Consider the following 26108-nt stretch of genomic DNA (forward strand, 5'->3'; position numbering starts at 1 on the left):
AGTGGGGCAGGGGCTGATTGGGCAGCAGGTACTAGTATGGCTTCCAGGACAGCCCCGTGGACAAAGGTGATAGCTGCCAAGCCACTTTCACCAAATGAGAGTGCAATAATTCTCGTTACACAGTCCATCTTCCTGTTATCCTGGTGTTTATTCAGCAGCTTTTTAAATGCACCAGCTTCCTGAGCGTGCTCAAAATGGGATTTGAATTATATAAGTTTGATTTACAAACAGCCTTTCAGGAGCACATAAAACAAGCTATGTTTGGATGCCTTACCCAGACACCCTGGCAGTTGTTGTCTGTTTCATTAAATCTTCCTCTTAATTGAGAGTTTAGTTGCTTGGCTACATTCGCTGTAGTAAATCGCTAGATTACTGTGTTCATTTTCCTCCTGCATATTTGTGGGAATAACAGCTTTATAGTTAAATCCAGAATCTTTGCTTCTGGGACAACAGTTTTTTGTATATTTTTAAATGAACATTTTATTTGTGAATAATTTTAAATCTACAGAAAAGTTACAGAGATGGTACCGAGAGTTCACAGCTACCCCTCACCTGATTTCCCTGTTGCTAACATCTTGCATTGCTTACTTTTGTCAAAACTAAGAAACTGACGTCACGTTAGTACATTATTCTCATCTAAACTTAAGGATTTATGTGAATTTCGCCAACAACTGGCTTCTGAAACTGTTGGAGGTGAACTTGATTCCAGGTTGAAGGTCTGGCATTTAAAAGTTTTAGAAGTGGTTTGTATGCTTTGATATGAGCACTGTTCTGTCAGTGTAAAACCAGAAGCTTCTATTTTAGATAGGATTTTTATGTGCTTTCTTTTGAACATTTCTGTACAGTACCAATATTTGGTACAGTTTAACTCATCTTATCCATGTGGCCTCATTTTTATCGATGGCTTTTGTTAGTTTTAATTTAGCTAGTGATTGGAAAGAGTGGTTCTCTGGTCTAAGTATAGCTCGAAGTTTCTCAAGTATTCCCTTAAAAGGAAATAATCATTTATTTATCTACAACAAAAATTAAGCCATATTTTTTTAAAGATGTTCTTTCCCTTTCTTTTCATTTATTGTTTTTATCAGATCTTTAAAATAAATATGGCTTTAGAAAAGACTGATTTTTATTTCACTCTAATTATTTACTCAAGGACCCACTATCAGGGAGTAATAAATGAAAGTGGAAATGAAAGAGACTTGGCCTAGGGTGATAGTGGATATAAATGGCCTGTATGGGCCATAAACCAGTGAGACCAGTTAAGAGACTGACCTCACTTGGCTTGTATGGTAGAATCTTTGTGGATATTTATGCAATTTGTAGCCCTAGCCTACAGATAATGGCTTTTCTTAGAAATGCTTTCTTTCCCTCTTAACTTCCCTGAAAATTAAAGAAAAATTTACAAAGGGAAATATTATATATATGTATATATAATACTATATATATTTATACCTTGCTGGTCTAAATGTCGGAGAAGGCGATGGCACCCCACTCCAGTACTTTTGCCTAGAAAATCCCATGGACGGAGGAACCTGGTAGGCTGCAGTCCATGGGGTCGCTAGAGTCGGGCACGACTGAGCGACTTCACTTTTACTTTTCACTTTCATGCATTGGAGAAGGAAATGGCAACCCACTCCAGTGTTCTTGCCTGGAGAATCCCAGGGACGGGAAGCCTGGTGGGCTGCCGTCTATGGGGTCGCACAGAGTCGGACACGACTAAAGCGACGCAGCAGGAGCGGCAGCAGGTCTAAATATACATTCTACCTTAAGGTCATGTTTGAGTTTATGGTCCTTCAGTATTTCTGTTGTCATCATACAGTAGTTGATCAAGAAGTTCAGCTCTCCCAAATCTCCATGATACGAAGTTATAGCTACTTTTCCCCCTGGTTGTTTTGATGAGATCCTTTTTTTCACACTGCGAGTTTCTGGACTTACCAGGAACCAGGCAGTCTGGGATTTCTGTGAAGTCAGTTGCATCACTGTATGAATCCAGAAGAATTAAAACAGCAACTCTTGGGGAGGGAGGAGGGTTCAGAATGGGGAACACATGTATACCTGTGGAGGATTCATTTTGATATTTGGCAAAACTAATACAATTATGTAAAGTTTAAAAATAAAATAAAATAAAACAAAAAACAAAACAAACAAACAACAACAAAAAAACAAAACAGCAGCTCTTCCATCTTTGGTCGCATGTGTTCCTCATTCAGCTCAGAACTCTGATTTCCATGAAATGGTCGCCTTGTTTAAGAATTCACTCTCTATTTGGAGATAGAGAAGGAAGCATGTTGACAGAAATTAAAACAGGAATAAAAACAGATAAATAAAAAGCACCTAATAATATAAAAATGGGTGAGCATGGAAGAGGATGACTGAACTTAGTGACAGTCCCAATTGCCTTTCACACCACATGGAGTGGAAACATGGGATGTTGTGGCAGATGCTCCACTTGGAGCAGAGAGACCCCAAGCCAGCATCAGCCAGGCCAAGAGGGTGCCATCTACAGGTGTGAGGATGTGAGACTGGCAGTAAAGATCCCCATGTGTTTCTCCAGAGTGCTGGAACCTTGCAGAGTCTGACACCAGACACTAGCCCCAGCCAGGGTGTTGTAAGGAGGGACAGGTGTTATCAGGTCTTTAGATGTCAGCAGGGCCCAGGTACCAGTCCAGATCATCACTGGCAACTTGACTTGCAACTGAGAAAGGGAGTCAAGACTTTCTAAACACTACATTGATTATTTCTGATCCCATGCTTGGAATTGAACTCAGCTCTGGTCAGTTTGGAGAAGGAAATGGCAACCCACTCCAGTGTTCTTGCCTGGAGAATCCCAGGGACGGGGAAGCCTGGTGGGCTGCCATCTATGGGATCGCACAGAGTCGGACACGACTGAAGCGACTTAGCAGCAGCAGCAGCAGCTGGTCAGTTTTGAATTATATTTAAAGTACAACAAGGAACTTTCTGCTTCAAAATGCATCTGAAGAACAGTGATTTTTATCTTTCTAGCACATGGAAGAGCACAGCTGGTGACAGTCAAATTTATTTCCTTTCCTCTTGGTTTTCCATTGTCCCTTTACTATTTAGTCACTTCTTGGTCTACTAGAACAGTAGCATCCTGCTCTTTGTTACACATTAATGGTTGAGTTTTAATTGTTTTTTAATCTTATTTTATTTTTTAAGACACATTTCTGGGGCTCATCTCTAGCAATTCTGATTCTGTGGTTCCAAGGTGAGGCTTGGGCTTTGGCATTTTTCGTTTTTGAGATTCCCCAGTGATCCCAGTGTGCAGCCAAGGGTGAGAGTCACTTGTCTGGGATGGAATTCTGACCCAAGCAAGATTTTTCTGCTCATTGTTGAGTAACAGACAATCCTTGGGTCACTTGAGGTTACAGATGGAATCTCAACTGCGAAACAGGATGTCGCTTCTGAGTTAGAAATCAACTCTGGACTTGATTTAAGGGTCAGTCTCCTCTCCCCTCTCTTCGCAGGCTGGCAGCATGGGGGTGGGGGCTAGAGCTAGCTAATGAGATTTAAGCTTTTGTGCTGCCTGGGTGGAGGGGATGGGCATGGGGATGAAGGGCAGGGAAGTGTACTGGCCAGTGGCTCTGTGCTCTTGGGACCTGGGTGTGTTCAGTGTCGATTCACAGCTCATCTTTCCTGGAGAACTTTGGGATTCCTCTCTCTGCAGCCCACTCTCCTGAAGCTCCCATGACATAAATGCATCCGTGTTCTGGCTGCTGAAAGTAGCTCCTCCTTCATACCCAGGAATGCAGCTTTGTACTTTGGGGGCTCCCTCTGGCCCTCTAGACTCCCTCACAGACTTCCTTCTGTGCTGCTTCCATCTGGTCCAGGGGAACCCTCATGATCCCTTGTCCTGACAATTCTGGGTGCACAGGTGGAACCCAGATGTCAGCTGCATCCCACCACCACACTTGGCCTGAGCCATCCCTGGCAGAGTCAGCCACTGGTCCTTGCACCTTTCACCTCCAGAGAACACAGGTCATGTTCTCAAGTGCAGCTGTGGAAGCCCCATGGTGGGGTGGTGGTGATGGTGACACTGGTCCCCAAAGAAACTTCTTTATAAGTCCTTCCTTTTTCTCTCCTCTCTGGGACCTTTTAAAATCTCTTCATGAATCAGATATTTCAAAGGACGAGGATTCAGTCCTTGCTTTTGTGAATTCCACCTTTGGTGCTCACTTTGGTGTCGGTTACTAAGGCAGGAAGAGTCTTGCTTAACATCCTGTTGTACTGGAATTCTAGGATTTTGAACAATTTGTCAGGTCTCTCTGGAGGTTTGAGAAACAGAAAATGCTGGGCTACCTACTGGATGGTGATGAAACACAGCCCTTTTTCCCAATAATAGAAAACACTTCAACTACCCATAAAATGATAAAAGACGGAGAAACACTTGGGCTTTCATTACTGTCTCCTGCTTCTCTTTGTGGTTGTCTCTCTTGGCTTCTAATTCCCAGGGATGTCCCTATCCCGCTATTAGGCAGGACCTACTCATGAAAGGAAGGAACCCTATTCAGCTGAAGATATGCGGAAGTTGCAGGCAATAAAGAAGTAAGCGCTCCTTTGAATGTTCTCTTTTTTGTAGAAGCCTTGAACAGAAAAACTAATCGGAGTAGATAGAACCTCAAACATTTTCCTTTTTACTTTCAGTGAAATAAACTCCTGTCTCTTGTGTTAATCCACATGACTCACTCAGATCTGGTGTTTGAGCTTGGAATTTTAATCATGCTTATCCCACTCTCCCTGTTATTCAAAGGGAAACTTTGCCACGGTGGGAAGGGTTTGCGACTAGGCTCTGATTGGCCTAAGAGTTGTGTCTTTCGTAACCTCTGTGGCTTTGAGCAATTTTCTTACCACCTCTGAATCTAGCTTTCCTTCTCTGTAAAATGTCAGGTTCTAATACTTACATAAAGGTGATTGTGAAAAGGAATATGTCTGGGCGTGGCCTCAGGGCCCCTCACCTCACACAGGGAGGAGCTCAGTGCTGTCCCCTCCCGGGGGAGGGGCAAGAACATGATGACAGTGTGCCCATCCTCATCTCCCTGGTGTGCCCATCCTCACCTTCCTAGTGCGCCCATCCTCATCTCCCTATTGTGCCCATCCTCACCTCCCTAGTGCGCCCATCCTCACCTCCCTAGTGTGCCCATCCTCACCTCCCTAGTGTGCCCATCCTCACCTCTCTAGTGCTATGCTCTCCAGCCTTAGGAAGAAACTTGCTGCCCAGAACTGCTTCATCCCAGCTTTGGCTTTGTCCTCACTTATCTGGGGGCTTGGGCTTGCCCAGAGAAGAGGACCCCCGGACTCTGTCACTTGACTACAGGAGCTTTTTAGACTTGGCCTTTTTAGGAGAAAACTGAGTCAGTGTTAGGTTCCTAGAGAGGGTGGGTGTATAATATAATATAAGCTGCCTCAGGTGTCTAAGCTGTCTCCCCTCACCTTCCCATTTGCAGTGGGACCCAGAGATATGCCTCTAGAGACAAACACATCTCTTGCCCTTACCCCTAACATTTTTGCAGTTGTTATTCAGCCCCCTCAATATTTAGATATGCTATTTTCAGGTTTACTCTATGTTTCACTGAAAAAGTACTATCCTCTATGAACACTGGGGTCTTTTGACTTTGGTCACACTTGCCAAGGAATTATAAATCAGGATTTCTCAGCCTTTAATGAGAGATGAGATCTCCTGGGGATCCTGTTAAATGCGGATTCTGATTCCATGATCTGGAGAAGGGCCTGACAATCTGCATTTCTAATGAGCTTCCAGATGGTGCTGCAAATCCATGGACCACACTTGAGTAGTGAAGGCAGTTCATTTACTTCTTCCTTGCAAACTCTGGCAAGGGTTGGGGAGGGGCAGTGTGAACACTGGAAGGACTATTCAGGCATTCATTGAGCTTACCTCACTGACTGTCCAAGGGTATTAACTAGGAATAATAAAAACATGGAGTAGTTGTTGCACAGAGAAGCACTCTGATTGGTTTTACCCAAAAGCAGGATGGCTCAGGGCTTATGGGATGGCTGAGTGGTAAAGAAACTGCCTGCCTATGCAGCAGATGCAGGAGGCTCGGGTCTGATAACTGGGTCAAGAAGATTCCCTGGAGTAGGAAATGGCAACCCACTCCAGTATTTTTGCTTGGGGAATTCCCTGGTCAGAGGAGCCTGGTGGACTATAGTCCATGAGGTCAAAAAAGTCGGACATAACTTAGCGACTAAGCAACAACAATAACATGATGACTTAAGGAGGCTTAGGAGAGTGAATAAGTAGAGATGGTGGTGCAGGCACACGCATAGAAAGCAAGGGGCTATCTGCAGATTCTCCAAAGAGTCTTCTGTATCCTATTTAGCTTATGGGTCAAAAATAAGACTTGTCTAAGATGAAATTGATCTATTATGTGGCTGTCACTGGAATTCAGTCCCACATATAGAAAAGTTGCTTCATGAACATGAATGTGTGTGGAGACTGAGTGGAGATTAGAAGTGGAGAGGGTGCCCTTTTAAGCAGAATTCTAACTAGAAATTCACGGCAGAGAGATTGCTTGTGAGGGCCATGTGGAAGAAACCTGGAGCTTTTGCTAGCATCTTCTGATTAGAAAGCACAAGTTCCAAGAATATTCAAGGTCAGGTATTATTGTAAACATGAACACATTGATTGTTTAAGAGTAGATTCTCTTATTGAAATCATGACCCGAATGATGAATGCTTTAGACTTGGAACAAACCTAGCCAGAGTGCTAGATGATAAAATACGCAGATTTTAAAGCTTTCCATTCTTTAGGCGGTACATAAAGAGTGTCTCTATGGCCCACTCATTCAGGAAGAATGTCACAGCTCAAGAATGCTCATTCACACAAGCAGTGGGAGTTAGTGACTTATGCTGCCTCATTCGGGAGCAGTTGTCTCCTATGCAAAATGTGCGTCAGAAGCAAACTATAAATATTGGAAGAGCTTTCCCCACAGCTTTTCATTTGTGCCATTTTATCCAAAGATTCATGACGTCTGGATGAACTAGCTCTCCCTACAGCACTTAGAATTGCCCTCGAACTGGCAGATTTAGATTTGGTGTACTTAGGCCAAAGAATGTAGGGTGAGGAAATTTCTCCAAATGTTATACATTCAGAAAATATAAAGCCCCCCACCCCTACTACTTATTCTTAAGGCTATTTGTCAGGACCCATGTCTTGTCCTGGGAGTGAAAGGCAGAAAAGTTTTGCCTGCTTTTCTGCCTTAAAAACAGAGAAGGGTATGGTTCTGCTATAGACTCATAATAATCATGATAATTAAGATTTATACTTAAATAGCTCTTTTTGTCTCAAGAGGACTAATGTTAATTAATTACGCCTCCTGAAGCTCCTGAGGAGTTGCCAAGCCAATGCTATTATCCTCTTCTGTCAGATGGAAGACTCCTTTGTTGTAGAAAAAGGGAAGAGGCTCTCAGTGCTGCAGGCACAGTAGAGATTCAGCCAGAAAAGGACCCAGATGTCTGAACCACTGATGTTTTTGGTCCCTGAGTTCCGCCTGCCATTCTTCGAGGGATGAGAGAAGGCTCTGGAATTCAAAAGGTGGTCTGCCCTGAGTTAGAAAACACTGTTGACAAAGCAAAGGAAAGTTTGTTTGAAAAGAACAAATCTTTTGTTATTCCTTTATCATATGGAATCCTTTGAAATATTTTTAAAAATCACACTAAAGAGAGTCTGCAAAAAGAATTGAACGTCTTAAAAACATTTTTTTTAAGTGTTAGAGACAAGAAGCCTAAAGGAAAGAAACAGATGTGTCTTCTGATCTCTGCTATTATTTTTATCTCTAGAGCAGAATGGAAAGTGAACCCTCTGGTCAGGCTACCTATCTTCCCCCAAGTTTTTTAATCCTGCAAATGTGTTTTTCCTTTTACAGTAGGTTTTGCAGTTAAAAAATCATAAAGATTTACTCATGAAGGTTTATACAAAGTCGTAAGATTTACTCATGAGCTATAAATGAGATTAGAAGATAGAAATAAATAGGCCCTCACATTAAGCTATTTAGCGTGGACTTAATAGAATGGTGGACGACATTGGTTCGATACTGTTGCGGGAGGAAGTGATTCTGTTATCCATGTTTAGAAGCTTAAATGTCCTCAGGGTCCATCTTTTGGAGGTGCAGACATGGCACGTTGAACACAGAGCTTTGTCAGGAGTGTATGTGTGGTTGTAATACAATCTTCATGGTTCTTTTTCACTTGGGGTTTTTCAGGCTGCACTCTGGACCTGTTAACTCTCTTCCCATAATTTCTGACAACAGGCAGGCCTTAGGTCAGCAACAAGGTACTAGTGAGTGTATTGCCTGGAGGTACTCAACAAACGCTTCAGAAGATAGTACTTGAACATCAGACAAACAGACATGGGCACTTATCTTGTTTTGGTTGGGAAAGAGTTGTGGCTTCTACACTGGAGTGAACCGCGGAGGTAGAGAATGGTCTGCTGCTTGTTTGGAATGCCAGTGGGTTAAGGGAGTCCCAGGAAGTCCATATTTTATTCTGGAGATTCCCAACATGAAGCTTCAGAGCTTGAGCCCACCTCTGTTGCTTCTGTCTGAGATTTCTTAGTTGATGAGAGCTACTAGGATAGTCTTCAAGAAACCATGCCATGTTGTTCTCAGTGGCTTCAATCATGTCCAACTCTTTGCAACCCCATGGACTATAACCCTCCAGGCTCCCCTGTCCATGGGATTTCCCCTGCAGAATACTGGAGTGGGATGCCATTTCCTCGATCTTCCTGACCCAGGCGTCAAACCCACATCTCTTGCGACTCCTGCTTTGGCAGGCAGGTTCTTTACCACTGAGCCACTGGGGAAGCCCTCAAGAAACCATGACTCTCTCTCTCTCTCTCTCGGGGACTTTCCCATTGGTCAGATGGTAAAGAATCTTCTTGCAATGCAGGAGACCCTGGTTCAAGGAACCATAACCCTTCGCAAATCTCCACAACAAGTGCATTACTCAAGTGCATTTCATTGACTTGTTCCCCTCCTATCCTGTGTTTATCTTTTCTCGTTCACTTTTTAATACTGATTATCTCCAACAGTGGTTCCCACCTTTATAATGATACATAGTGAATAAATTTAAACTAAATAAAAGGAACCAGTGAGAAATTAGGCTTTAAAATGGCAGATATCTTCAAATTTTTCCATTGCCAAAAGTCTGAAAAGGAAATGGTGATTTTTTTCCTGTTTCTGCATTTAATATGATGTTAATAGCTACTAGGGGCTTCCCTAGTAGCTCAGATGGTAAAGAATCCGCCTGCAATGCAGGAGACCCGGGTTTGATCCCTGGATCAGGAAGATCCCCTGAAGAAGGAAATGGCAACCCACTCCAGTACTCTTGCCTGGAGAATTCTATGGACAGAGGAGCCTGCTGGGCTACAGTCCATGGGATTGCAAAGAGTCGGACACGACTGTGTGACTTTCAACTTTAATAGCTACTGTGCTATTTGCATGTAAACATCATTGAAGCTTAGCTTGACTCAGAAGTTGCCAGAAGCAAAATAATATGCTTGTTAAGCTGGGATCAGCTGGAGTAATGTGACCCTAGCATTTTGTAAAGTCTGGGTCTGTGCATCCATCTGTGTAGCAGGTCTTCTAAACCTTTGTACAGGAAGAGACATTTCTTTCTTTTGATGAGCAAATCCTCATCTGACATAGTACAGTATGGTAGGGAGGAAAAAAAAAAATTGTTCCTCCTATGTTGTCTTTCTGTGAGTTTCATAATCTTGTGCTAAATTTGGCTATTTCTGACAATGAAAGTAAAGTGACAATACTTCTCATGCATCTGGGACAATGAAACAAGGAAAATATAGTGCTTTTCAGAATGTGTAGACCTGACGTCATGGTTTTGCTGGTGAACTTGGTAGAAATGTCATGCACTGATATGAATCAAAAGTCTGGAAAAGGACCTGTTTTCCAGGTTCTGAGCTAACCTATTTCCTTTTGATCCCATCCCAAATCCCATTTTTCTGTACCCATTTGCTATATTGAATTGATTCAACATTTTGAATCTTCCTAGGGCTTTGTGTGGAGAAGGCAATGGCAACCCACTCCAGTACTCTTGCCTGGAAAATCCCATGGACGGAGGAGCCTGGAAGGCTGCAGTCCATGGGGTCGCTAAGAGTCGGACACGACTGAGTGACTTCACTTTCACTCTTCACTTTCATGCATTGGAGAAGGAAATGGCAACCCACTCCAGTGTTCTTGCCTGGAGAATCCCAGGGACAGGGGAGCCTGGTGGGCTGCCGTCTATGGGGTTGCACAGAGTCAGACATGACTGAAGTGACTTAGCAGCAGCAGCAGCAGCAGGGCTTTGTGTGAGTAATGAGTTTGGGTATTCCCTTTCTGTGATGAGCCTGAATACACCTGTATATCAGTCATATATGATGAAGTTCATTCATGTGTAGTTTAGATAAATCTGGCTCTGAATCCATAGAGCCTCTTTACTTTCTGATGGAATCAGGTGGTGACTGCATGTGGGGTTGTTGAGGGTATGAGAAGAAATCAGAGTGACTGACTCGTCCCAGTTTTAGCACTTCCTATGTCCAGGGAAGGCCCCCATCCTGGACAAACTGCACAGATTTGCTCAGAACTGTCCCAGTTTTAAAACTTAAAATCCTTGACCTCAGGCCATCTTAGATGGTTGTTTAATCTAGTACAAGTGAGGGTCCACATACTTCAATCCAAATACTTAAGAAATATAATCAAGTTAATGACTTGTTAAATTAAAAAAAATAAGTTCTATTCTCCTACCTTGGGCTTCCCAGGTGGCACTAGTAGTAAAGAATCCTCCTGCAACATACTAGATGTGGGTTCGATCCCTGGGTAGGGAATACCCCTGGAGAGGACATGGCAACCCACTCCAGTATTCTTGCCTAGAGAATCCCATGGACAGAGGAACCTGGAGGGCTACAGTCCATGGGGTCCCAGAGTCGAACATGACTGAAGTGACTTAGTACATTCTGTTACCTTGGCAAATATATATTTACAATGACCTGGAAGCCTGGGTTTGCAGGTCGAATTCTCAGACTCTTGGAGTTCCAAGCAGGAGCAGAGTGGTTTCAGTAGAGCTGGTCCCTGGTCATGGCCCCTGCTGTGGGCTTCTGGTGATATGGTGAGAGCTATATGAAGGGGATGGGTGTGCATGTGGACACCTCAGCCCACCTGTCCTGGCTCACACTCACTCCTCACCCCTCCTTGGGTCTTGTGTCAGAGGGTGCTCACACTGGTGGCATGGCCCCCTGGAGGTGACAGTTGTAGGGGAGGGGCTTACCAGTCCTAGGAAGTTTGTGCAGGGCCATGGTGAGAAAATTCTGGGCTTTGGAGACCTAGAGTGAGGTCCAGAAGTGAGGAGCAGACTCTAGTGGGCAGATGCCTTGCAGATTCAGATTGTATTTTGAGAGACCAGTGGGACAAGATCAGAATGGGATCTTCTGAGGGATGGGATGGGGACAGAGGTGGGAGAGGGGTTCAGGATGGGGAACACATGTACACCCATGGCTGACTCATGTCAATGTATGGCAGAAACCACTACAATATTGTAAAGTAATTAGCCTCCAATTAAAATAAATTAAAAACAAAAGAAAAAAAGTAACAGATTACCGGGCAGTGCAAAAAATGATTTTCTTTCTTGGGATTATAGAACCTTTTCAGCAGTGGTAGAAAATCCTAACTTTGGGGGGACGTCATTAGGTAGGTCCAAGGATGTTGCAAAGAGAAAGGACTTCAGAGGATGGGCAGGTGCCCTGTTAATGACATTCCCAGAGCTTCCATTGAGATATTCCCTTGCTTTATTCACTGAATTCCCCTTCAACCTGCCGGGTCACTTTCAAGAGCCTTCTCAGGAATGTTGTATCAGCTACAAATAATTCTGACAATGTCTATTGATATTTTGTAACTCAAAGCTATTTTGAAATGATGTTTGGGATTATAAAACTCAAAATATAATTGAAAATGACTGGAATGATGACTTTGCATGAATTGACATAGGGTCATCAGAAGTGGCTGTACAGGTTGTGCACTGCACAATTTCAGGTGATTCCATTAACATTGATGACAGTCTTAAGGGTGCCCCCTAGAGTTGTACAAAGCACAGACTGCACAGCACTATGTAATATCCCTATTTTTTCCCCTGCTAAAATAGGTATCTTCTAGGTGAACCGTATTGAAATTCTGGCTTGAATATTAGGACCACTTTTATTTGGTTCTTCATTTAGATTAATCTTGATTATTTACTAAGAGCTACAAAAACAGAAAATAGGCTCAAGTTTCACTGACTTTAAGTATTTTTCTGCTAAGAGTTCAGAAATGAAATGAGAATCAAGTAAAGTTTATAGTTTACACATTTTATATTTCACACAGTGAGGAAAGACTAAAAGCATAGAAAGTGACTTTGGAAATTCATTTTGTAATCACTTAAATGTTACATCAAATTTTGATTTTAATTCTAAGCAGGCCATCATACAGATACTATAGTTTCAATAGTTTTGACTGAAAAATAAGTAGCAAATTTTTTTTGGTCACCTGTTCTTGTTAACAGTGATTTTTAAAAGATAAAAAAATTTTTTTGCAAATTTTCTTAGAAATATTTTAAAACAGAATATTCTGACCATTTTGGTGACTAAAGACATATCCAAAAACAATGGTATACTCTTGAATTTCTTTCTTGACATAACATTTTTTGTAACCTCAGTACAGAAAGTACATTTATTTTTCTGTGTTATATTAGGGTAATAAAAGGGTTATTCTGTCTTGGAAATGTCCCTTAAGACAAAGTGCAGAGAAAAATTGTACTTTAGGTATTATCATCCAGGCTGGTTAATAATGTGTTTGTGAATACAAATGGACCTGCCAAAACAAAGTTTGAAAGCAAACCCTGAGTCATCAGAGAATAATCAAAGTGGATCTGAAGTGATCTTTTTCTGGAATGAAAATACCAAAATTACAATTAAATTGATCAAGTGTTTAATAGAAACAGCAAAAAATGTGATCATAGTTCATTGATGGTTGAATTTTTTCTCATTAAAGTGATATTTAATTTTTGTTTGCCCTTTTCTTTGCCTTTCTGGAATAGAGACAGGGATTGTGGGCTTGGGAAGAGCAACAAGGTTAACAAGAAGCAAACCTAGAATTTCAGATTTTATTTACCTATAAAACAATCTATTCAATTTAAAACCTTCAATATGTATTTAGCCAATTTTAGTGGGCTTAGTTAGTAATTTTTTAACTTTGAATGCATACTTAATAAGATATCTTTGTTTTGTTTTGCTTTTTAGGTGCAAATCCAAATTATCCTGATGTAATTTATGAAGGTAGCTATCATGTGGTCTGTATTTTGTATCTTTTCAAAATATTTGTCTAAAATGTAATAAATCAACTGAAAGAAGAACTTTAAGCTCAATTAAATATACACTTCAAGCATGACTTAGGCCAAAATAATACTTCAAAAATCATTCGGTATTGATGGCTGTTTTCCCTTGATATTTACAATGCCTGTAAATAGTGTTTTCTCTCTCATGCTTGTTCTTGGAAGTAGTAAATCCATTCCGCTGTAACAGACATTTTGTTTCCATAATTGGGAACTAATTACCTGTTTAAAAGCCTTGACTACCAAGAAAAGGGAGGTGTATCAGTTTCTGGCTATGACGGTAAACCCAATTCAAAATTATGTTTCTTATATAATGAAAAAGCCTGGCTCAGAGACAGGAACCTCAAAGGCGAGGCATGTTTTAAGGTTGGTGAAACCAGCAACTCAACCATATCATCAGGGATCCAGTGTTTTTTTTTCCCCATCTCTGCACCCTTCTGCCCATTGTGCTGGCTTCACTGAAGGCTGGTTTCTTTTATGGTCTTAAAATGAGTCATTCACATTGATGGGAGAAAGGGAGGAACATATGAAATTGTTCCAGAAGAAGAACTTTCCCAGAGACCTCCATCAAACCCTCCCTGTTTCTGACTCAGGACTCAGTTGGGTCATGGTTCATTTTTGCCTTGGTGGCAAAAATCTATTTAACCCTTGGTTAAATAGATCCACCCCTGGAGTTTAGATCAACTTTCCTAGAGGAATAAATTCCCTTGAATAAAATGGATCTCTCTTAAATGGTAAAGAATCTACCTGCAAGGCAGGAGACCTGGGTTCAATCCCTGGGTTGAGAGGATCTCCTGGAGAAGGGAATGGATACCCACGCCAGTATTCTTGCCTGGAGAATTCCATGGACAGGGAGCCTGGAGGGCTTCAGTTCATGGGGTTGTAAAGAGTCAGACACAACTGAGGAACTAACACTTTTACTTTTAGAATGTGGAAAAAGAGAATCAAACTGTCCACTGTATTAGCTTACCAAATAGCTCATCTTTCCTTTGCTGTTTTAATTGAATTCCAGGGTCATTTTACTACATATGAGAATCCATTGTTAATAGTTTTGAAACCACCTTCATGACCAGGAGGCTTCTTTTGGGAAAATGGCAGGCTCAATTTCAAGACTTGGTTTGAAATTTAAAATTGATAAAAAGTTACATTTATCAAAATGTTGCATTTACATATTTATTCTATAAAATAGTCTATTCTTTAATTCTGATGCACAGCTTGACAAATGTGTATATTTATATTTTTAATGTAAAAATAATTTGCATTTTAAATATAAAATGATCCTTTCTGTGTTTATGTGTGTATATTTAACTTGAGCTAATTTTGTCTAGGGAATTAAATTGTGTTTTCTTGCTTTATGCATGTTAAGCCATATTTCCTCCAGGCTGTTGTGGTTTGGGTGATTTTGTGGATGTAATTTGTGTATTTTTATATTTATTTGTTCTGATATGTTTTAAAGAAAGAGTACGTCAAATTGTATCACAGAGAAATTATATTGTGATTTTTCCATTTTAAAATTATGTTTTGAACTCCTTTCCAATAATTTTAAGTCTCTAAAAATGTCATCTTTCCACTGGACGCAGATCACACTTTGAATATTTGGCCTAAAATGTTGTTATATTAAACTGTAGATACTTTAATGATTTAATTTTGCGTGAGTAGCTGGATATAATATTAAGAGGGAAAATAAGCAAATAAATGATATCTCCTAGTGTTTGAAATATTAATAAGTTCTAATATTTTCAAAATGAAAATGGTAAGAATATAGTTTTGCAGTTAAGAATGAAACAGCCACAGATCGAAAATAAATTCTGTTTCTGTTAATTTTCATTCACATTCAAAGGAACACTCTGCTAATAAGAATATAATTTAAATTGGTTGCCTTGAGGCCAGCATGATATTTCTACCAAGGGAAGATTAGCTGGGGCTGGCTTAATGAGGTTGGTTGTTCAGGATGGAAATTGAAGGCACCATATCTATTTAGAATAAAAATACAAACCATTTATAAACAACATTGTCTGTAATGTTTACTAAAACTTTTTATGACTTTATATATAATATTATTAATAAAGACATTCCCTACAGAAAAATCATTTATTTCTATCCTGATCCATGTAGGCTAAAAGTGATCCAAAGGAGCAGCTACATTTGAGAACTATGAGAACATATCCTCACAATTCTAAGTGTTGTGTTGGTGAAGTTCCCTATACATTAATTCTGCAACTGAAATATTGGCAATTCAGAACTCTTTTAAAAGTTCAAATGTGGACCCAAGTTTGCTCTCAGTGCTGAGTCCACATTCTATTTTAAGTGAATAAGTAAGATGTCCAGAAATCAGTGCTGCTGATTTCAGGTCTGATTTCTAGACTCTGTTGCCTTCTTGCCAGTTGACCTTAAGACTAGTAATTACTAGTAACATCTCTGAGCTTTCATTCTTCAGCTGTAAAACTGGTGGTTAGACTTGATTTCCAAAGACTCTTCTAGGCCTATAAATCTATGACTCTATATGGTCAAATTTTTTTGTATTTTCATTAAATACTTTATCAAAAAAGGAATATATTGATATTATATACAAACTTATATAATAAAAACCTTCATGTGCAGAGAAAAATCCTAAACCTGGTTTGGAATTTGACCAACAAAGCAAAGATGTAAAGATCTGAGTTGAATACAATTTTGACATCACACAGTCTTACAGTGAATTTAAACCAAGGTGGGGAGGTGTCATGTTTCTCCCCAGCCACACTGTCAGTGGTTTGGAAGCTTGTGATTTGTCTTGCTTTGTTCTGGATTCTACTGTGGCTCATGTTTGATTGCAGCCTAAAGACAACTTCATGCTTCCTTCTTTTTCCCCTTTCTCCAATTTAAGATTACGGGACCGCAGCAAATGACATTGGGGACACCACAAACAAAAGTAATGGAACCCTTCCCACAGGTGTTGTTGACACGGGTCGGGAACACCTCTCGGTGAGTGAGATGCTTACTTGTTTCCTAAGTTGGTTCTGAGCATTTTGATTGCTTGAATGCCTGAGGGATCTTCAATGCCAGTCTTTCAACAAAATACTTTCATTCAGATATAAATATGGTGTTGAAGGGTAGAGGAACTAATAGAAAGATTTAAGAGAAGTTATAAAGGTGCTGTGGTCTTCCCTGGTAGCTCAGGTGGTAAAGAATCTGCTTGCAATGCAGGAGACCCAGGTTCAGTCCCTGAGTTGGGAAAGTCCTCTGGAGAAGGGAATGGCAACCCACTTTAGTATTCTTGCCTGGAGAATTCCATGGGGTCACAAAGAGTCAGACACGACTGAGCAACTAACACACACATAAAGGTGCTGTATAGCCTCTGACTTATTGCTGATGATTCCTGTTTTAAATATTTGTCCTTTAGGGACTTCCTTGGCAGTCCAGTGGTTAAGACCCTACACCCTACAGGGGATATGAGTTCCATCCCTGGTCTGAGAACTAAGATACCACATGTCACTTGGAAGTCAAAAACAAAACAAAAGACAGATACAAACAAATGTTTGCAAGATTGTGGAAAAATAGAAAGCCTTAGATATTACTGCGGGCATGCGTGTGTGCCTGTTAAGTTGCTCAGTCATATCTGACTCTGTGACCCATGGACTGCCAGACTCCTCTGTCCATGGAATTATCCAAGCAAGAATACTGGAGTGGGCTGCCATGCCCTCCTCCAGAAGATCTTCCTGGCTCAGGGATGGAACCTGCAACTCTTGGGTCTGCTGCAGACAGGTTCTTTACCACTAACGCCACCTGGGAAGCCCCTAGATATTGTTAGTGAGAATAAAAAATGGTATGGTAACTTTCAAAAACTTTAAGTTTCTAAAAAAAAATTGCCCTTTAAAAGATTATTACTACTATATCAAGAAACCAGGTTTCTCATTCAATTGTTATTCTTCAGTTGCTCAGTCATGTCTGACTCCGTTAACTTGTGGACTGCATCACGCCAGACTTTAGTCCTTCACTATCTCGTGGAGTCTGTTTAGACTTATGTCTATTGAGTCAATGATGCCATCCAACCATCTCATTCTCTGTCACTCCCTACTCCTCATGCCCTCAATCTTTTCTAGAATTAGGGTCTTTTCCAGTGAGTTGGCTCTTTACATCAGGTGGCCAAAGTACTGGAGCTTCAGCTCCAGCATCCGTACTTCCAGTGAATATTCAGGGTTGATTTCCTTTAGAATTGACTGGTTTGATCACCTTGCTGTCCAAGGGACTCTCAAGAGTCTTCTCGAGCACCACAGTTTGAAAGCATCACTTCTTCAGCACTCCGCCTTCTTTATGGTCCCACTCTCACATCCGTACATGATTACTGGAAAAACCATAGCTTTGACTATATGGACCTTTGTCAGCAAAGTGATGTCTCTGCTTTTTAATATGCTGTCTAGGTTTGTCATAGCTTTTCTTTCAAGGAGCAAGCATGTTTTAATTTCATGGTTGCAGTCACCATCTGCAGTGGTTTTGGAGCCCAAGATAATAAAATCTTTTACTGTTTCGAATTTTTTCCCCATCTGCTTGCCATGAAGTGATGGGACTGGATGCCATAATCTTAGTTTTCTGAATGTTACATTTTAAGCCAGCTCTTTTACTCTCCATTTTCACCTTCATCAAGAGGCTCTTTAGTTCTTCTTCACTTTCTGCCATTAAGGTGGTATCATCTGCATACCCAAGGTTATTGATATTTCTCCAGGCAATCTTGATTCCAGCTTGTGATTCATCCAGCCCAGCATCTCATTCAGGGATATGTGTAATTCTTCTTGTTTCCACACCTTCACACTTGTCTCCTTAAATATCTTAATAAAAATTTCAGTGCCTACAGAGTGTAATAAATCCAGTAAGTTCTGAAAGGGGCTGGCCATGGGAGGATATAAAAATATGAATGAAATACAGATCTATACCTTTGGTTCTTATACTTAGGTCAGAGACCTGAGATGTGAATATTTGCACCTAAAATGCAAACAGAGGCTGAGCAAAGCAATAGGAGTGGTAGATGTAGACGGGCAGCAACCTGGTCCTTCCTCTTAGGAGAGCTGGAGGAGTCTGTGGGACAGGTTTCACAGCCTATGATGGATGCACGGAATTTGGACACAGAGGAAAGAAGAGGAAGGGTATTGTAGGTGTGTGAACAAGAGCCTGCAAACTGGAAACATTCTTGATTGGAAGGCAGGGTGTGTGAAGGATGGTGGTCAGAGGCAAGGCTGGGGAAGTTGTCCATGAGATCTTGAACCTCAGTGCCAGGTGGTTAGATTTATGGCACAGTGAAGAACATTAAAGGGGGTGTGAGTTCATCTCCCCAGGACTCTGGGGCAGCAGCTCAGGTAAAAACCCAGCAGATTCCTCCATTCTTTTCTTTTCCTTCTTTGTCATGTGCACCCAGTCAAACATCGTGTGAGTTCTCCCTCTTTGTAAACTTCAAACCTGTCTGTCCACAAACTATGGCCCTTGGGCCAAGTTCAGCTTATGTAGTCTATAGGCTAAGCATAGTTTTAACATTTTTAAGCGGTTTGAAAAAAAACAAAAGAAGGATGAAATTTTGTGATATGTGAGCTTTTTATGAAATTCACATGTCGATGTCCATAAATAAAGTTTTATTAGAATAGAATGGGAAATAGATGGGGAAACAGTGGAAACAGTGTCAGACTTTATTTTTCTGGGCTCCAAAATCACTACAGATGGTGACTGCAGCCATGAAATTAAAAGACGCTTACTCCTTGGAAGGAAAGTTATGACCAACCTAGACAGCATATTCAAAAGCAGAGACATTACTTTGCCAACAAAAGTTCGTTTAGTCAAGGCTATGGTTTTTCCTGTGGTCATGTATGGATGTGAGAGTTGGACTGTGAAGAAGGCTGAGCACCAAAGAATTGATGCTTTTGAACTGTGGTGTTGGAGAAGACTCTTGAGAGTCCCTTGGACTGCAAGGAGATCCAACCAGTCCATTCTGAAGGAGATCAGCCCTGGGATTTCTTTGGAAGGAATGATGCTAAAGCTGAAACTCCAGTACTTTGGCCACCTCATGCAAAGAGTTGACTCATTGGAAAAGACTCTGATGCTGGGAGGGATTGGGGGTAGGAGGAGAAGGGGACGACAGAGAATGAGATGGCTGGATGGCATCACTGACTCGATGGACGTGAGTCTCAGTGAACTCCGGGAGTTGGAATGGACAGGGAGGCCTGGAGTGCTGCGATTCATGGGGTCACAAAGAGTTGGACATGACTGAGCGACTGATCTGATCTGATGCCTATTTTGGAGAAGGCAATGGCACCCCACTCCAGTACTCTTGCCTGGAAAATCCCATGGATGGAGGAGCCTGGTAGGCTGCAGTCCATGGGGTCGCTAAGAGTCGGACACGACTGAGCGACTTCACTTTCTCTTTTCACTTTCATGCATTGGAGAAGGAAATGGCATCCCACTGCAGTGTTCTTGCCTGGAGAATCCCAGGGACGGGGGAGCCTGGTGGGCTGCCGTCTATGGGGTCGCACAGGGTCGGACACGACTGAAGTGACTTAGCATAGCATAGCATAGCATGCCTATTTACATATTGTTGTGGAGAAGGCAATGACACCCCACTCCAGTACTCTTGCCTGGAAAATCCCATGGATGGAGGAGCCTGGAAGGCTGCAGTCCATGGGGTCGCTGAGATTCGGACACAACTGAGCGACTTCACTTTCACTTTTCACTTTCACCCATTGGAGAAGGAAATGGCATCCCACTCCAGTGTTCTTGCCTGGAGAATCCCAGGGACGGGGGAGCCTGGTGGGCTTCCATCTATGGGGTCGCACAGAGTCGGACACAACTGAAGTGACTTAGCAGCAGCAGCACATATTGTTGTGGCTACTTTTGCACTCAAGGGCATATGGAGTAGTTGCAGCAAAGTCTGTATGGCCTGCAGAGCTGGAAATATTTATCATTTGGCACTTTGCAGAGAAAGTTTACCACAATTGCTTGTTCCTGGATGACTGCCCTGCTTCCCACCCTGTCTCCCTCTGCCACTCTTGTGATCTTCCAGCCTTTCTTCATGCATCAGCCTGACATTTTTTTAATAGTTTTTCTTTTATTTTATAAGTTTCAGCTGTACTATATTGTAATTTCACATCTGTGTACACTAAAGACTGATAATCCCACCAGCCTAGTTACCATCTGTATCATACAGTTGACCCTCTTCACTCATTTTGCTCACCCTGACCCCCTTTCTCTCTGGTAACCACTAATCTGATCTCTGTATCTATGAGTTGGTTTCTTTTTTGTTTGTTTGTTTTAGTTTTTTAGATTCTACAGATGAATGAAATCATATGGTATTTGTCTTTTGTTTGACTTATTTCCGTTACTATAGTACCTTCAAGGTCCATCCATATTGTCACAAATGGGAAGATTTCATTGTTTTTAATGGCTGAGTAATATTCCATTGAATAATACTCAATTCCATTGAGTAATATTCCAATAAATATATATGTATATATTTATATATATCACATATCACATCTTCTTATCCATTCATCTATTGATGGACACTTGGGTTGTCAACACATCTTGTCTATTGTAAATAATGCTGCATTGAACATGTGTGTAGTTGCTAAGTCACGTTTGACTCTTTGCAACTCCATGGACTATAGCCTGCCAGGCTCCCCTGTCCATGGAATTCTCCAGGCAAGAATATTGGAGTGGGTTTCCATTTCCTCCTCTAGGGGATCATCCTGACCCAGGGATCGAACCCACATTTACTGAATTGGCAGTCAGGTTCTTTATCAGTGAGCCACCAGTGAAGCCCCTGAATCTTGCATGTTTCTATTTTGCACGTGTATTCATTTGTATTGTTTTAGAATTGCACGTAAGTGATATCATACAGTATCATACAAGTTTCTTGTCCACTCTTGGCTCTCCTAAACCCAGTGCAGTGCTGTGGCATGGCGGTGGTGGGAACAGAGTGTTACCAGGTAGATAATGGGATCATTCATGGGAAAGCCATGAATGTTGCTTCCCACTGGATAGTCAGGACCACTGAGCATGGAATGCAATGTATGAGCAGGATTCTTGAGGAGGGGATGCCAGGGACAGAGGGTGGACTAGGTGTTCTTTGAGTTCCCAAAGCTGGGTTGGAAGGGAGAGAGGATTACAGAGACAAGACTCCCCTTGTTCTGAAATAGGCAACCTGACACTGAATCCCAGATACCTGTCCATTGCTGGGAGACAATAATTAGAAGGCACACCCTCTCTGTGCCTAAAATTCTTCCCTAGAAATGGTCCATTGAACATATGGGTGCATATATCCTTTTGAATTAGTGTTTTCATGTTCTGGTATAAATACCCAGAAGTAGAATAACTGGGTCGTATGGTACCTCTATTCTTAATTTTTTGAGGAAGTCTCCATACTGTTTTACATGTATCAGTTTACATCCTCACCACCAGTGTTTGAAGATTCTCTCTTCTCAATATCCTTGCCAACATTTGTTATTTCTTGCTTTTCAATAATAGTGTGGGATGATATCTTATGTGGTTTTGATTTGCATTTCCCTAATAATTAGTGATGTTGAACATATTTTCATGTGCTTGTTGGCAATGTGTATGTCTTTGGGAAAAAATGTTTATCCAGATTTTCCATACATTTTTTAATCTGGTTGTTTGGTTTTCTGTTGTTGAGTTGTATGAGTTCTTTAAAAATTTCAATATTAACCCCTTATCAGATATATGATTTGTAAATATTTTCTTTCACTCATAGGTTGAATTTTTATTTTGATGACAGTTTCCTTCACTGTAAAGGAGCTTTTTAGTTTGATGCAGTCTAATTTATTTATTTTTGCCTTTGTTTCACTTGCCTTTGGATTCAGATCTACAAAAACATTTTTAAAACTAATGTCAGTGAGATTATTGCCTATGTTTCCATTTAAGAATTATATGGTTTCAGGTCTTACATTCAAATTTTTAACTCCATTCTGAGTTAATTTTTGCAGGTGGCATGAGATAGTTTTCTAGTTTCATTGTTTTGCATATGGCTGTCCAGTTTTCCCAGCACCATTTATTGTGTTGAAGAGACTGTTCTTTCTCCACTGTATGTTCTTTGCTCCTCTGTTATAAATTATCTGTATATATATGGGTTTATTTCTGAGTTCTCACTTCTGTCTCTTGATCTGTGTGTCTGTTTTTGTGCCCATGCCAAACTGTTTTGATTACTGTAGTTTTGTAGTGGAGTGTGAAATCAGGGAGTGAGATACCTCCAACTTTGTTCTTCTATCTCATGATAGTTTTGGCTATTCAGGTTCTTTACTGGTACCATACAAATTTTGGGATTATTTATTCTAGATCTATGAAATACGCCATTGGAATTTTGATAGAGTTTACACTGAATCTATAGACTGCTTTGGGTACTATGGACATTTTAACAAGATTAATTCTTCCAGTTCATGAATATGGAATATCTTTCCATTTATTTGTGTGTGTGTATGTGTGTTTTTTTTTCAATTTCTCATCATCATCTTAGTTTTCTGTGTGCTAGTCTTTTCACTTTTGGTTAAATTTATTCCTAGGTATTTTATTCTTTTGGTATAATTGCAAATGGGATTGTTTTATTAGTTTCCTTTTCTGATAGATCATTGTTAGTATATAGAAATGCCATACATATCTGTACATTGATTTTGTATCCTGTGACTTCACTGAATTAATTTACTGGTTATAATAATTTTTTGGTGGACTCTTCAGGGTTTTCTTAATATGGCATCATGTCATCTGCAAATCATGACAGTTTTACTTTTTCCTTTCTGATTTGGATGCTTTCATTTCTTTTTCTTGCCTAATTTCTATGGCTAGGACTTCCAACATTGTGTTGAATGAAAGCGGAAAGAGTGAGCATTTTTGTCTTGTTGCTGACCTCTTTGTTGAGTTGTTATCATAAGTGGATGTTAAATTTTGTCAGGTGCTTTTCTCTTTATATATTGAGATGATCATGTGTGATTGTTTATCCTTCATTTTGTTAATGTTATGTATCATGTTGATTGATTTGCAGATATTGAACCATCCTTGAATCCCTGGAATAAATTACATTTCATTGTGGTGTATGATCCTTTTAAATCATATCAGATGTATTTTGCTAATATTCATTGAGGATTTTGCATCTGTGTTCATCAAGATATTGGCCAGTTATTTTCTTTTTGGTGTCCTCATCTGGTTTTGGAACCAGGGAAATGTTAGCTTTGTAGAATGCTTTTGGCAGGTTCCTTCTTCTTCAGTTGTTTCCTTTTCTTTTTTTTTTTTTCCTGAAGAATTTGGGAAAGATAGTTCTTAAATATTTGAATGTTTTTGTAGAATTTGCCATTAAAACTGCCTGGTCCTGGGCTTTTGCTTGTTGGGAGAATTTTGATTACTGTTTTAATATCCCCACTAGTAATTTGTCTATTCAGATCTTCTATTTCTTAATAATTCAGTCTTGAAAAATTATGTTTCAAGTAGTTTACCTTTTATTATCTTTTATTTTCTAGTAGTTTATCTTTTATTCTAGTTTGTCCAATTTTTTGGCAAATAATTGTAACATCCTCTTATGATCCTTTGTTTTCTTATGATGTCATTGCTATTTCTTCTCTTTCACTTCTGATTTTATATATTTGAGTATCTTTTTTATTAGTCTAGCTGAAGTTTTATTGATTTTATCTTTTTAAAGAGCTAGCTTTTTGTTTTATTGATCTTTTCTATTTTTTGGTCTTTATTTATGTATGCTTGGATCTTTATTATTTCTTTTACTAATATTTGGCTTCATTTGTTATGCTTTTTCTAGTTCCTTTGGGTGTAAAGTTAGCTTTCTTATTTAGGACTTTTCTTGTTTATTGAGATTGGCCTATATTGCTATGAATGTCCCTCTTGTGACCAGTTTTGCTGCACTCCAAAGACTTTGGTATGTTAAATTTCTATTTTCCTTCATCTCTATGCATTTTTATTTCTTCAAAGACCTATTGGTTGTTCAGTAACATGTTGTTTAATCTCCAGTTTTTGTAGTTTTTCCAATTTTTTTCTTGTGACCAAGTTTTAGTTTAATATAATTGTCTTTGGAGAAGATGTTTGATATGATTTTAATCGTCTTAAATTTATTGAGACTTGTTTACTGACCTAACATGTGAATTGTCTTGAAGAACCTTCCATGTGCCCTTGAGAAGAATGTTTATCTACTTCTTTTTGATGGAATGTTCTCTGTATATCTGGAAGGTCATCTGGTCTAACATGTCAGAGTTTGATATGTCCTTATTAATTTTATTTTTGGATAATCAATCCATTGATATAAGTGAGGTGTTAAGTCTCCTGCTATTATTATATCTCTTTCAAGTTCTCCCTTTCAGTTCAGTCACTTAGTCGTGTCCAATTCTTTGTGACCCCACAGACTGCAGCTTGCCAGGCCTCCCTGTCCATCATCAAATCCTGAAGTTTACTCAAACTCATGTCCATTGAGTCGGTGATGCCATCCAACCATCTCATTTGCTGTCGTCCCCTTCCCCTCCCACCTTCTATCTTTCCCAGCATCAGGGTCTTTTCAAATGAGTCAGCTCTTTGCATCAGGTGGCCAAAGTATTGGAGTTTCAGCTTCAACATCAGTCCTTCCAATGAATATTCAGGACTGATTTCCTTTAGGATGACTGGTTGGATCTCCTTGCAGTCCAAGGGACTCTCAAGAGTCTTTTCCAACACCACAGTTCAAAAGCATCAATCCTTTGGTGCTCAGCTTTCTTTATAGTCCAACTCTCACATCCATATATGACTACTGGAAAAACCATAGCCTTGACTAGACGGACCTTTGTTGGTAAAGTAATGTCTCTGCTTTTTAATATGCTGTCCAGGTTTGTCATAACTTTTCTTCCAAAGAGTAAGCGTCTTTTATTTCATGGCTGCAGTCACCATCTGCAGTGATTTTGGAGCCCAAAAAGATAAAGTCTGCCACTGTTTCCACTGTTTCTCCACCTTTGATGGCATCAGATGCCACGATCTTTGTTTTCTGAATGTTGCATATTTGTTCTGTATATCTTGGTGCTCCTGTATTGGGTGCATATACCTTTTTAAATATTATATCTTCTTGCTGGATTGACCCCTTTATCATTATTTAATGCCCTTTGTCTTTTCTTACAGTGTTTGTTTTAAAGTTTGTTTTGTCTTTTATGAATATAGCTATTCCAGCTTTCTTTTTATTCCATTTTCATGGAATATCTTTTTCCATTTCTTCATTTTCAGGCTGTGTGTATTCTTTCTTCTGAAGTCCTTCTGTATGTTGTAGGCAACACACAGACAGATCATGCTTTTTAATCCATTTAGTCACTCCATGTCTTTTGATTGGTGAATTTAGCCCATTTACATTTAAGAAATTATTGACCAGTATATATTGTCATCATTTTGTTAGTTGTTTTATGGCTATTTTTGTAGTTCTTTTCTGTTCCTTTCTTATTCTCTTTCTCTTTTATCTTGAGTTTGGTGGTTTTCTTTAGTGTTATGTTTAGATTCTCTTATCATTTTTTCCCTCTTTTTACTATAAGTTTTTTCCTTGTGATTACTGCGACGTACACATATAACACTATATGTAAGTAATATCCTGTTTTAAGTTGGTAGTAACTTAAGTTTGAATACATGCCAAAGCTTTATCTTTTTTACACCCCATCCCCATGATTATACTTGTGATGGAACAAGTAGAGGCTCTGTTCATCTAGTTTTCAGATCCTTTTCTGAGGAAATTATTTCATATTTAG

At 40.1% G+C, this 26108-nt stretch overlaps 1 protein-coding gene across 6 annotated transcripts in view; it reads left to right on the forward strand.

Annotated features, from left to right (window-relative positions):
• The window catches only part of NTRK2 (neurotrophic receptor tyrosine kinase 2), a 407230-nt gene that overhangs the window by 71275 nt on the left and 309847 nt on the right, over positions 1 to 26108 (forward strand). For all 6 annotated transcript variants that reach the window (XR_009738137.1, XM_061426053.1, XM_061426054.1 and 3 more), the window contains exons 9-10: positions 13295 to 13330; positions 16253 to 16350. Coding sequence is in view for 5 of the 6 variants with exons in the window: in XM_061426053.1 (XP_061282037.1) it covers positions 13295 to 13330; positions 16253 to 16350 (134 nt within the window). In the remaining variant the exon portion in view is untranslated. The remainder of the gene's footprint in view (positions 1 to 13294; positions 13331 to 16252; positions 16351 to 26108) is intronic.

This window comes from Bos javanicus, chromosome 8, assembly GCF_032452875.1.
Source record: "Bos javanicus breed banteng chromosome 8, ARS-OSU_banteng_1.0, whole genome shotgun sequence".
Taxonomy (NCBI): Eukaryota; Metazoa; Chordata; class Mammalia; order Artiodactyla; family Bovidae; genus Bos; species Bos javanicus.